The sequence below is a fragment of the Pelophylax lessonae genome (genome assembly GCF_965119305.1).
Source record: "Pelophylax lessonae genome assembly, chromosome: 5".
NCBI classification, from domain to species: Eukaryota; Metazoa; Chordata; class Amphibia; order Anura; family Ranidae; genus Pelophylax; species Pelophylax lessonae.
Window position 1 is genome coordinate 314,995,978 of NC_138772.1, and position 13,455 is coordinate 315,009,432.

The following is a 13,455-nucleotide window of genomic DNA, read 5'->3' on the forward strand; positions in this document are numbered from 1 at the left end:
ATATGTGCTACAGTGTTTGTTTTGCATGTGTACTTTTCTTATACACTGTTATACTCTATTGTCAAGTTTAGAAAATAATCAAATATCCCTGTTATCAAGATAGTTTTATTGACTGTTTTTCTTTGTTCAGCACTATTGCATATCTTCCTACCATTCTGATTGTATTGTCAATTCATCTCGTAAAGAAACAAAAGTCCCATTTCGGCAAAACTCTGCAATTGTATGCCAATTCGTCTTGTGTTCATTCTGTAAACATCAAGTTGCTCATTGCTGTTGGCCATGAGCATGAGCATTACACAACAAATTAAAAAGTTGGGATTGAACCTTATCAGGTCTAATAACAGTGATCACCAAGGCAAATAGAGAGTGAGGTTCCTCACTGGGGACTGTCAAGTGGGGTACACACTAGTAGAAAATCTGCCGAAAATTCCAGTCCGAGGTAAAATCGCACGATTTTCGGCTAGTGTGTACACAACTTTCAGCAGCCGATGCCGTCATTTACAACAAAAATGGAGGGACAAACACCAAAATTTTTATCGTCCGTCCCCAGGCGACCAATTTTCGTTTAATGTGTATGCAGTACGTCCGTGAAAAATCGGATACGAAAGACCGCGCATGATCTGAAGTTGCTGACAACCCGGAAGTCTAGGAACAAATGACCCCAAAAAAAAAAAAAATTGGACGAGAAATTTCGTGGTGAACATTTATGCACTGTCAACTAAAAATGGTTATGAACGCTGAGCAAGAGAGAGAAAAAAAATCGGAGGATATTTCGTCCGATTTCCATCAAGTGTGTATGGGCCTTTAGTGTATAAAAACCCAACAGAGGTTCAAACTAATCATCACTATCCAAATGTAATTACACGTATTACAATAATGTTGCTAAGTTTGTTAGCTCCTAGCTCCAAGACAATTATAGAGTGAGTTTCATCCAAATAAAAAAAAAATAGCTTTGGATATGCTTTAATTACATGTATTGCAATAGTGTTGCTATTGTAGCACTGCCCCTTTGAAGATTGCTGGATAATACACTCTCGGGTCCCCCCTGGGGTACCGTTAGCAACATTGGCATTCACAGATTAACACTCTACTTCTTTGGCTCAGTCAATGATCAGTCCAGGGGTATGTAGTTGTTTTTGGTGTTTTATTTTAAATAGGGATGGGAGAAGGGAAGAGTGGGATACTCCAAATTGAACAACGGATGAGGACTCCTGTCTGAAGGTGCAGCCCGGCTGCAGATTCACCTTGCCACTAGATGAATTTAGGTCAAGCCTCTGTACAGATGACTTAATTGGGTAGATTATCTTTCGGGATTTCTGCCTAGTATCCCCTTTCACTCCACAGACTGGACACCCGTCCTCTGACTATCCTATACTAGGGTGACCCCCTCAGGTCAGGCCCCTGGACATTATCCCCTGTACTCACTATACTGTTTTTTCGAGGGTCTCCAGTGTCTCTCCAGTCAGTTCTCCTGGGCCTCTGGGTTCAGTCCCTTTCCTCTTATCCCCAGGCCAACAGCCTGTAACCGCATGCCATTGCTACAGAGAAGGCAGCAGCTGCCATCCTCTCTCTGGGACTCTGCACATGTGCTCCTGGCTTTTATAGAGTATCCCATAACGCACTGACAGCAAGTCTCTTCCAATCACTGGGACTGTATCAAGGCCTCTGTACTCATTGGTCAGGTTTTCTCCCACCGTCCAACATGCCTCCCTTTTGGACCAGTGTGAAAACATTATCTAGACCCAATGAATCACACACTGAACACACTGAGCAGACCTAACTCACAGACCCTGCTCTCTGGTAGGCAGAAAGCAATATAGATTTCCCTGCTGCTCCTCTGATAGGCAGACAGAGCCAAAAACTATACTCTCTCACTAGCACCTACCTAAGAGGGTGCTACACTAGGTTAGCGAGTTCCTAGGAAAATGGTTATACCTATAACTGTGACTCTTTTACAACAGAAACTGCAGGAGAGTATCATAGAGATACTGCACGTCAGTCCACCAAATGAGATGTGAAATGAAACGAACAAAACAAAATTACAGATATTTATATATAGCAAAGGAGAGTAGAACTCATAGTATAAGAGGGGCCATAGACAGGTACATGATAACCTAAGTTAGTTTCCAGCTAAATAGTACAAGAAAAACTTGTCCAAAAAGGCCTTCAGATGTATTTAGGGCTCTTTCACACGGTCCGCCTCCGTTGACGGATCCGTGCTGCTCAGCGGTGACAGCTCTGTCTCCGCTTGCAGTGCGGAGAGGGAGGTGTCACAGCCCCTGCTGCTCTCTATGGGGGATCGTATGAGAGCGGACCGCCTGTCCACTCTCATCCGATCCGATACGATCCCTGAACGGATGGAAAAATAGGGTTTCCATCTGTCCAGATTTCACGGACAGGATCGGATACGGATGGCAGCGGGTGTCAGCGGAGGTGTCTCCGCTGACACCCGCTGCCCCACAGAGCTGCATGGAGGATCCGATCAGATCCGCCTAAAAAACTGACAGGCGGATCTGATCGGACCGCCCGTGTGAAAGAGCCCTTACTTGCTTGTGCAAAAAAAAGGATTGTTTTTTTCATCCAGACACTAGAACTGAAAACCGAAAAAAAAAAAAAAAATCACTGGTATGATGCAGTCATCTAACATCCGTATCACTATTAAACTCTGTCAATGGCTAAGAAACCCATAGTGTCATTTTTCACACACAATGCATTCATTGGCTTGTTGCTCGTGATCACTACTAGCTGCCAGAAATTCCTGTCGATGTGCTAAAAGCAAAGAATTGAGGTCATTCTTCTTTACACACAAGTAATCAACAAGAGCTAGATAGGAAAATGTTGTTGTCTGTATTGAACCTGGAAGGATAGATTTAAAAAAATAAATAAAAATACGGATATTCTTTGCTGCTACTCCTTTGTGTGTGATACAATAACCCTGTGCAGTGAATAATCTTATATCCAGTTTCTCAGAAAGCAACTCATTAAATTGACTTATTTTGCAGTTTAGCTTATTGAGGCCCAACATTGTAACATTTAGCAGCATCCCTTTCGTAGCTTATCCCCCGTTCACACTGGTGCGACTTTTCATGCAATTTAACAGTTCCAAATCACATGACAAGTCGCATCCTATTGCCGGCAATGGAATCGTTCGTATCACAGCGACTTGTGTTGCAGCGATCATGAAAAAGATTCCTGCACTACTTTTTGCCAGTTTCATTGCGACTTGTATAGACTTCGGTTAAGTAAAGTCGCAATGAAATCGGCAGTGCAAATGGCACTGATGAGTGGCATTGAAATTGCACTGAAGTAGCACGATTTCAAAGCTGCACCGGTGTGAATGGGGGGCTAAATGTACAAATTTTACATGCACTTCCAAATATTTTCAATGCATCCACTGACAAACTGTAGGTAGGTTTACTTTTTTTTACAACACATTGTTGCATGGCCTTGATGTAAACAATCATCATTTAGGAGTAGTTTAACAGTTCCTCTTTATACAAACCCTTTGCTTAACTGAAAGAAAAGATTGTAAACTGTTAACCACTTGCCGACTGCCGTCAGTATATTTACTGCGGCAGTCAGCCCCTCACAGGCAAAGCGACGTAGTACTGCGTTGCTAGCCTGTGAGGCTCTAGGGAGCGAGCGAGCGCTGCCGGAGGCGCGCTACCGCCAGCGCTTGTTCACGGACCCCCCCGCGCGTGTGCCCGGCAGACCGGATGTCCGCCAGGCACTTGCGATTGTCCGTTACAGCAGGAGAAAGGCAGGCGGCTAATGCAAACAAAGCCGCCTGTCATTCTTCCCTGTGTAAGAATGGAGATCATACGGTTCTGCTATGTAGGAGCGTTGATCTCTGTTCTTACACCTCAAGCCACATCCAATCACAGTTAGAAGCACGCCCCTAGGGACACACTTAACCCCTCCTTCTCAAATAAAGTTAACTCCTTCACTGCCAGTGTCATTTTACAGTAACAGTGCACATGTATAGCACTGATTACTGTAGTAATGTCACTGGTAACCCCAAAAGTTTCAAAAATGTCAGTCAAGGGTCCGATCTGTCCGCCGCAATGTCGCAGTCCCGCAAAAACAAAAAATCGCAGATCGCAGCCATTATTCGTTAAAAAAACAACAACAAAAATTACAAAAATCTTTCCCTTAGTTAGTAAACACAATAACTTTTGCGCAAACCAATCAAAATATGCTTTTGTGATTTTTTTTACCAAACATAGGTAGCATAAAACAAATTGGCCTAAAATGTTAAATTTTGATTTTTAAATTTTTTTGGGGGGAATTTCATATAAAAAAAATTTGAAAAATATTGTTATTTTTGCAAAATTGACGCTCTTTTTTTGTTTATAGCGCATGATAAAAAAAAAGCAGCGTCGCACGACCGCGCAATTGTCCGTTAAAGTCACGCAGTGCCGAATCGCAAGATAGGCCCTGGTCAGGAAGGGGGTAAAATCTTCCAGGGCTTAAAGCGGTTGTATCCCGCTTTTTGACATTTTTACCTACAGGTAAGCCTATAATAAGGCTTACCTGTAGGTACAAATAATATCTCCTAAACCGGCACGGTTTAGGAGATATTTACAGTGCATGCAGCCGCTCGCGCGAGCGGCGCATGCGCTCTGAAGGTCCGGGGGGACCTTCAATTATCTTGCCGGGAGCTTGCCGGAAAAATCACTCCCGCGCGCATGCGCGGGAGTGACGTCATCGCGGCTCCGGCCAATCAGCGCGCTGGAGCCGTCTCTTTCGGCCAATCAGCGCGCCGGAGCCGCCGAACCCGGAAGAGACGACGAGGGATCATGGCAGCGCCCGCATCGATGTCCGGGGGTCCGTGTCGGGGCTTCGTTTTAAGGTAAGTTAAACATAATGGGCTAGTATGCAATGCATACTAGCTCATTATGCCTTTGTCTTGCAGGTTTTTTTTTTTTTTTTTTTTTTTTTAATAGGGTTTACAACCGCTTTAAGTGGTTAAAGTGGTACTCAAAGTATCAAAAGTATAGCCGATATGATGGGGATTTAGTCTCTCAGTTCGTTCCCTATCAGGTTCAACCCACCCAAAAGGTGCTAAGACTATAGGGACTAGTTCTCGATTCCATAGGTCACCTCTAGGACTCAAGTAATTTCCCAAAAGTGGCCATGCGATATCTGGGTCATTACCCAGTGCGATATCTGGGTAATGACATCACCAGTATCCCTAGCCCCTTTGCTTAAATTTAGCTTTTGCCTGGGAATCTCCTAGTCAACAGCTAAATGGGGTTGGGTACAGAGCAAAAAATGGTCATTCAAGACTTCTCAGCACAGACATTCCCCATTTTGAGTACTTGCATACCTCTGAATTTTAGTTCAAAGCCGGACTTAAAGGGGTTGTAAACCCTTGTTTTTGTGTAAATAAAAATAACAAACATGCCTATACTTACCTGTTCTGTGCATTTGTTTTGCACAGAGCAGCCCCAAACCTCTTCTTTTTGAGTGCCTTGCCGAAGCTCCAGGCCCCTCCTTTTCATCAGGTGCCCCCACGAAAAGCTGACTTCCATGGGGGCACCCCTGCGGGCTCGCTCCCGAGTCCCACTGCTGCGTACATTGACACAGACAGCAGGACTTGGCCCTGCTCGGCAAATGTTACCAAAATGCTTGTCTGAATTAGACACAGGAAATTCTAAAAGGAAATTTCCGCCAGAAAAAAGTGGTAAATGCTTTATTAACTACCCCCCCAGTGTGTTTTATTAGGAGACTTGCATACCATAACATTATATCTAGTGAATGATTATCATGTCATTTAGTGAATATATCCAGGGCCGTGAAAAACGGGGTACCACGAGTCCTCCTGTATGGGACCCAGGGTGATCAGCACAGCAGGGGGGGCAATTACTAGAACCAATCCCCTGTATGGCTCTCTCTGCAGCTGCAGAAAGCTGGTTTCTTCTCCTCTCTGTCCTGCTTGCTTTCAGGTGCTGCAGAGAGATTCATACAGGTGATTGATTCCAGTAATTGCCCCCTCCTGCTGCACCCATCACCCTCCCAGTGCACCATATGTTTTTCCCAGCTGCCTAGGCCCCCCTATGTGCCCCCACCCCCACAGTGCACCAGCTTCCCTTTTCTCCCTACCACTGGCAGCAGCAAGCACACAATAGGATCCTTCAGGATCCCCTTCCTTTCCTAAATGAACACAATGAGTGATGGGTGCTGATTACTCACTGTATTCATTCATAACTCAAGGAAAGAAAACTTTTTTTTTTTTGTTTTGGAGGAGGGGGGGGGGGGGGCCTTGTCAGGTTGGATGTATGGGCCTCGTGGTTTCTAACGACTGCTCTGAATATATCTAACTGATAAATAGCATATTTGGCCAAATTTTTTTTTCAAGATTTAATAGTAAAAAGTTGAAAATTGCCAGTCAAAACCCACAACGATTTCGCCAAACAAACAAAGCTCCTCCATTGCTATACTCACAAGATAGATGGCCTCAGAGATAAAAAATAGAGCCACATACTACAAATCACTGCTAGTAGAATTTAAAAAGGTCTTAAACCGCAAACCTTAAATATAGTATATTGCAGATTACCAATCATTAGATCCTGTAGTTTTCTTTTTTTAGGATTTTTTCCCTCTGTTTTCCTGTGGTGATCTGCCCAGTAACACACCTCCTATATTATAGTGCCTTTACTCTGGATGAAGGAGCACAGGGGACAGATTTGGACAGCTACATTGTCAGTCTGAGGGGAAGGGTGCGTTAGATGTACTAGCAGATTTAGATACAGTAACAAATTGAAGCCAAACTCCCGCTAATACTTTATGTAGCACCCTCTGTGTTGCAGTGTGATAAAATTTAGTCTGGCTGGCTCCTCTGTAGTCAGAGAAGCCAGGATTCATTTGTTTAGAGTTAGATGGCAAAGCTCCAAGGGTTGAATCTCTATTCTCTCCCCCTGGCTTCTGGAACTACTGGAGGGTTCTAGAACTTAGGCTTCATTCACATGTCAGCGTATCGATCGCGGGCAGAATCACCGCGATTCTGCCCGCGATCCGGAAATCATTGTGAATCGCGGGATGCCTGTGCGTTGCCCGTGATTTGCAATAGCACCCCAAACGATGTGCGAAGTTGCCGAATCGCGGTAACATTGCGCAAAAAAAAAAATCGCATGACGCCCCAAAGAAGCTCTTGTACCTTGTAAATATACACTTATTGGGATTTATTTTACCAAAAATATGTAGCACAATACATATTGGCCTAAAATGATGAAAACATTTTTTTTTCATTGGGAATGTTCTATAGCAGAAAGTAAAAAATATGTTTATTTCAGAATTGTCGCTCTTTTTTTGTTCATAAAAAAAAAAAAATTGCAGAGGTGATCAAATACCACCAAAAGAAAGCTCTATTTGTGGAAAAAAAGGACATCAATTTTATTTGGGTACAGCGTTGCACGACCGCACAATTGTCAAGTAACGCAGTGCCCGATCACAAAAAATGGTCTGGTCATTAAGGGGGTCCCGAAGTGGTTAATTTTACACTCATTCCTGCCACTAAGTACTCATGCAGAAAGATGGATTTGGTGCTCTCCACTGCCTTCTGGGTTACCAATACCTGTGCAAACCGAGGGAACAAGTCCAGTAATGCAAGAACTACAAGAATGCAATGCTTTCTCCCACTCTGTGTAGTAGGAGGCACAAGAGTCACAATACTGGACTATTTAGTGATGAGGCAATGTAAGCAAAAAACATAAAATTAATCAAAAACAGTTTTATAGTTTCCAGAAGGCTGCAGATGTTTGGCTCTTTGTTCACTCTAATTACTATACTAGCGGAGAGGCAATATTAATTAACTAATAGCAAAGATCACTAGCTGGTAAGGCAGGCCATACCTGGTGTGAGTTTCTTTCCAGCAACCAGGGGTTGCAGGAAAGAAATTTGCATGATTCCCCCATCAACACAAATAGTGCTGACAGGGCAATCACTCCTACCCAGCCATTGTCTAATCTGGCGGGGGCGAGCAGGGGAAGCCGCCCCCACTGGGAGAAGTCAATGATTATCGCTAGCGGCTATAGCAGACTGGTCGAACCCAAGTTGATCGATCGTTCAACGTGGTACATTTAGCCTGCCCCTTAACGGTTCGAATCTCAGCTGGTTCCTGTTCCTCAAACTGCGTATGGCTGGCCTAAGACATGCAAATAGCAGTCTTTAGTCATTTAGGTCAATAAGAAAGTCAATAAGAATCAACATTAAAAAGGTAAAGTATTTAAGGGTTTATATTTAAAATATTTAGGAAAATGATTAAATTACAATTGTATATATTCAGCATAAATACCTCTTCGTGAACATAGATTGGAGCACTTTTCTGAGAAGGTCCGCCTCTCCGTATGGCTTCTCGGAGTAGGATGATTGTACTGTGAAGGGGATGGTCTACCGTACCTTGAATGATGATCTGAAATAACTGTTGGTGCTCTAGAATTTTGATTTCGTACTGGGGTCTGTGTAGACAACCTGCATATAAAATACACAGAAATGTTTTCTTCTAAGAGTAATTTGAAGTTTTCCCTTAAAGTGGCTGTACACCTCAGACATGAAATATGAACACAACACATCCTTCTATATTGTGTACTTGTCTCTATTCAAAGAGCGGAGGGCGATTTCTCTCTGCTGCCTTGTTCCTATGTTATCTGCATTGGTCACTTCTGAAGCTTTTCCTGACTCCAAGAGATAATTGGTGATGGGGGAGAAGAGCTCCAGTACACAGCCTGTGATTGACAGTCATAGATGTGCATGCTCCCCTATACTATGAGGAGCTCTCATCTGCCTCATAGCTTTCTCTAAGTTGCGTCAACACCTCCAAGGATAGTGTATAACTTCAAAGAAGATCGCCGTGCAGCTGCACCCTGATGCAGAGTTTCATCCACTGATTTTTTTCAAAAGGGCCCTATGAGCCGGGTGAGAGCCGGTATATTGGCACACCAATAGAGGATGTGTGGGACAGCCAATTGCACTGCTAAGTGATCAGGTGGAATATGTGATATGCCTTTGACACCATTCTGTTTTTGATTAGTTATTGGATGTTTAATAAATTTGAATGTTTTTAATGGTAATCCACTATGCGAGTTCCCCCTTTTCTATGCTTAATATCTGAGGAACCACCTGATTATCAGTCACACCAGCCTATTGGAAGATCCTTTATAAGGAGTGGGGCATTCTGAACGATTTATGTTGAGCATTTATATGTAAGGCGTATCCATCTGGTGAGTGAGACTCTCATAGGGTGAGCACTTGAGGTTATTGATTACGGAGTGGGATAATCACATTTTGTTCTGCGCGATTGGAACAGTTATTGGCAGTCATATTATGTGTGGGACTTCAGCATTGACTTTTTGAAGAACTTTAACACTCCATGCTTTGAATGTATACGATTGCTCTAGCGTCTACTGGAATTTATTAATATTGATTTGATTTCATGGGAGAGATATCTTAAATATATTGATGAAAAACCAGAGACTGAAAGGCCTCCTATGACAGTTCATATATTGTGGCATCCACCAATCCCCTGGTCACCTACTCTTCTTAATTACAGCAATATTTAAAGTCTCTGATTATTTTCAAAGTACATCCAAAGCCAAATGTTTTTATATTTTATTTTGTACAGAGTAGGGGAGGATTATATTTTATTTTGGACAGAGTAGGGGAGGATTTCCCTTTACATACTCTCCGGTACATGCAACAGGAAGAGAAAGGATATCTTTCCAGTGTGAGGGAAATCCCCCTTAAGACATTTGTCACAGAAAAAGTGTTCCCATCGGAAAAAAATTTCTCTCTGTTCCTGTTCAAAATTTTGGATTTGCCCTCACTTTCATCCCCAGTGACAGTTGTGATCAGGATAATTAGAGAGAGTGAATCTCCTCATGGGGACACAGAGGGCAATAAAAAACTGACAGCAGTTCTATCCTCCCTCAATTCTATCCAAATCTAAAATAAAACATCTGCCTTTAAAAGAAAAGTATTGGGTTTTTAAAAAAAAAAAAAAAAACCTTATACTCACCTAAGTGGATGCAGCATCAATCCGATGCTGCACGTATCCCCCACCAGCTCTGCAGTGAGAACTGAGTGATCAAACACTGCTAATCATCCTGATCACCCCTCAACTCTGAGCAGAGAGCCGGCACTGTCAGTCAGCGGCTCTCTGCTCTACCGTACAGTGCTAGGCTGGGGAGGGAGAGCTAGCTCAGTCTCCCAGTGTCGCAGCTGAGATGCTGAGCCAGCTGCCGATCTAAGCAGTGGATACCGCCTGTAAAGTGCAGAACAAACTCCTTTACTTCTTTCTTTATACTTTACCTATGACTGTGCTAACTTTGTTAAAGCAGAAGTCCAGGTAAACATGTGAACATAAAGATGAAATACATGTATGGGAGTGGTTTAAGCTGCCAAAAGGACTTGCACTTCTGTCCATTTAGTCCTCAGATGTACACATCTATTTAACACAGCATACCAATAGGACAATACCACTTTCTCCGTTATAAGGAATATACTGGCAAATGTGATAGACACAGCAATAAGAGATAGGTTTAGGAACTCTGTAAAGGCTTTATTACTTTGTTTCCCGCATTAGGGAGATTTCCCTACACTTCCTGTCCTGACATGAAAATATCCTCAACAGAGACACAAACAAACCTGACAGATATTCTAATCCTTCCATGTTTCAAATAGTCAGGGTTCAAGTCTGATGTCGTACATCCAAGCATATCAGTAAAAAGTACACGGTTCTTTCATTTTGTTTACCGGTCCTGCAACTTGACGGCTCTCTCTGGGCTTAATTTGTCATGCAGCTTAGACCAGTATCTAATCATACTGCAATTGTCATTTTTTTTGTGTGGGGTGGAAGAGCAAACAAGAGCCTAGTTGCTATGGATAACTATTCCTTCAAACATTTTAAACATGAGACATTGCAAATATGGCTTCAGAATTCCAACAGACACAATACCTTTCATGTGATCTCCGGTCTCTCCTTTCATGGTCAGCTTGGTATCTAGGATGGTCTTGATTTGTTGAACCATTGTGGCTAGGGCGTTCTCTCCTTGATCTATCATTGTAGGATTTTTGGGACGGTGGAATCCTGTCGCTATTTGCGCTTCTCTGGGAACGCGACATTGTTGCTCATAGAAGCCCACAAGGCGTGCAGTAGAACAGTGATAATCTTCTCAGTGCTAAGTTGAGAATGACATAGCATATGAGATACATCTGGAACTCCAATGTAATTAGCAGCAAAAAAAATTGATACCATATGTATGGATAGAATTTTCAGCATGTGGTTCTAGTAATCATTTTTTTTTTACTATCCAATTTTCCTTGCTACTATAATAATATGGCACAAAACAGCACAATGTAAATTGGGTACTATGGCATTAATTTGTATATGTAGCACCCTCCTAGGTAGGTGCTAGAAGAGAGAGAGTATAGTTTTTGGGGTCTTTCTGCTTACCAGAGAGATGGCTAGGTAAAATTTATATTGCTCAAAGAGCAGGATCTGCTACTGAGGTCTGTTCATGGTGCTCAGGTGCAGCTCAGCTTATCTGAACTGTTTCACACTGGTCCAATAGAGAGGCATATTAGTCAGTGGGAGGAAACCTGACAAATTAGTGCACAGGCATTTAGCACAGCCCTGGTGATTGGCAGAGGAAAGTGCATGCTGGGATACTGTATAAATGCCAATAGCACATGTGCTCTTGGTCTTTCAGCTGGAGAGCAGGGTCCCAAATGGAGGGGGCGGCTGCCCCTCTTTAGAAGCTGCCATAGAGACACTGGGGGGGGGGGGTATCTGATTCTGCCTACAGTGCAAATCTGTGTCATAGGGCCTGTTTTGTGAGGGCCATCCCCTTCTGCTAGAAGAGTCAGTGGATGGGTGTCAGTCTAGGGGATGCTAGAGAGTGTCCTGAAGATAATGTAGTTGCATCAAGTCTGCTGCTAGAGAGAGGGCAAGAGGACTTAATTCTTCCATACAAGTGGCAGTATGGTTAACCAGTTACGGACCACCCGCCACAGTTATACTGCGGCAGGCAGCCCCTCCTGCGCGAACTGACGTAGGCATATGTCGGTCGCACGCCTGGTGCTGGGGGGCATGCTCCCACCCCAACTCGGCAGCGGGGATGCCAATGCATGGGGCCAACGGCCCCGATTGCCACCGGCACCCGCGATCGCTCCCCGCTGAGAGAGAAGGACGGGCAGCTGTTGAAAACACAGCAGACCGTTCTTTGCTCTGAAATGATCACAGAGCACCTGTGATCCTTCTATATAGGATCACAGGTCTCTATGATCATTTCAAAAGCCCAACCCCCCACAGTTAGTAAATACGCCCCTAGGCTTACATTTAACCCCTTGATCACCAACTAGGTTAACCCCTTCCCAGCCAATGTCATTATTATAGTAACAGTGCATATTTTTAGCACTGATTACAGTAGTAATGTCACTGGTCCCCCCAAAAGTGTCAAAAAGGTCAGTTAGGGGTCCGATATGTCTGCCGCAATCCTACATAAAAAAAAAAAAAAAAAAAAAAAAAAAAAAAAATCGCAGATCGCTAGTAAAAAATAGATAAATAAAAATGACATAAATCTTTCCCCTAGTTTGTAGACGCGATAACTTTTGCACAAACCAATCAAAAATATGTGACAAAATACAAATTGGCCTAAAAGGATGAAAAATTTTGACATTTAATTTTTTTTGGGAATGTTATATAGCAGAATATGAAAAAAAAAATATATTATATATATATATATATATATATATATATATATATATATATATATATATATATATATATATATATATATATATATATATATATATATATATATATCAGTTCAGACCAAAAGTTTGGACCCGCCTTCTCATTCAAAGAGTTTTCTTTATTTTCATGACTATGAAAATTGTAGATTTACACTGAAGGCATCAAAACTATGAATTAACACATCTGGAATTATATACATAACAAAAAAGTGTGAAACAACTGAAAATATGTCATATTCTAGGTTCTTCAAAGTAGCCACCTTTTGCTTTGATTACGGCTTTGCACACTCTTGGCATTCTCTTGATGAGCTTCAAGAGGTAGTCACCTGAAATGGTCTTAAAACAGTCTTGAAGGAGTTCCCAGAGATGCTTAGCACTTGTTGGCCCTTTTGCCTTCACTCTGCGGTCCAGCTCACCCCAAACCATCTCTATTGGGTTCAGGTCCGGTGACTGTGGAGGCCAGGTCATCTGGCGCAGCACCCCATCACTCTCCTTCTTGGTCAAATAGCCCTTACACAGCCTGGAGGTGTGTTTGGGGTCATTGTCCTGTTGAAAAATAAATGATGGTCCAACTAAACGCAAACCTGATGGAATAGCATGCCGCTGCAAGATGCTGTGGTAGCCATGCTGGTTCAGTATGCCTTCAATTTGGAATAAATCCCCAACAGTGTCACCAGCAAAGCACCCCCACACCATCACACC

At 42.9% G+C, this 13,455-nt stretch overlaps 1 protein-coding gene across 1 annotated transcript in view; it reads right to left on the reverse strand.

Annotated features, from left to right (window-relative positions):
- LOC309555700 (MARVEL domain-containing protein 3-like) overlaps positions 1-11,138 on the reverse strand; it is a 32,892-nt gene extending 21,754 nt beyond the window's left edge. Inside the window, exons 1-2 of the mRNA XM_082257745.1 lie at positions 10,955-11,138; positions 8,297-8,472 (exon numbers count right to left, since the gene is read on the reverse strand). Of these exons, the coding sequence (XP_082113871.1) occupies positions 8,297-8,472; positions 10,955-11,121 (343 nt within the window). The 5' untranslated portion in view covers positions 11,122-11,138. The remainder of the gene's footprint in view (positions 1-8,296; positions 8,473-10,954) is intronic.
- Between the last annotated feature and the right edge of the window lie 2,317 nt (positions 11,139-13,455).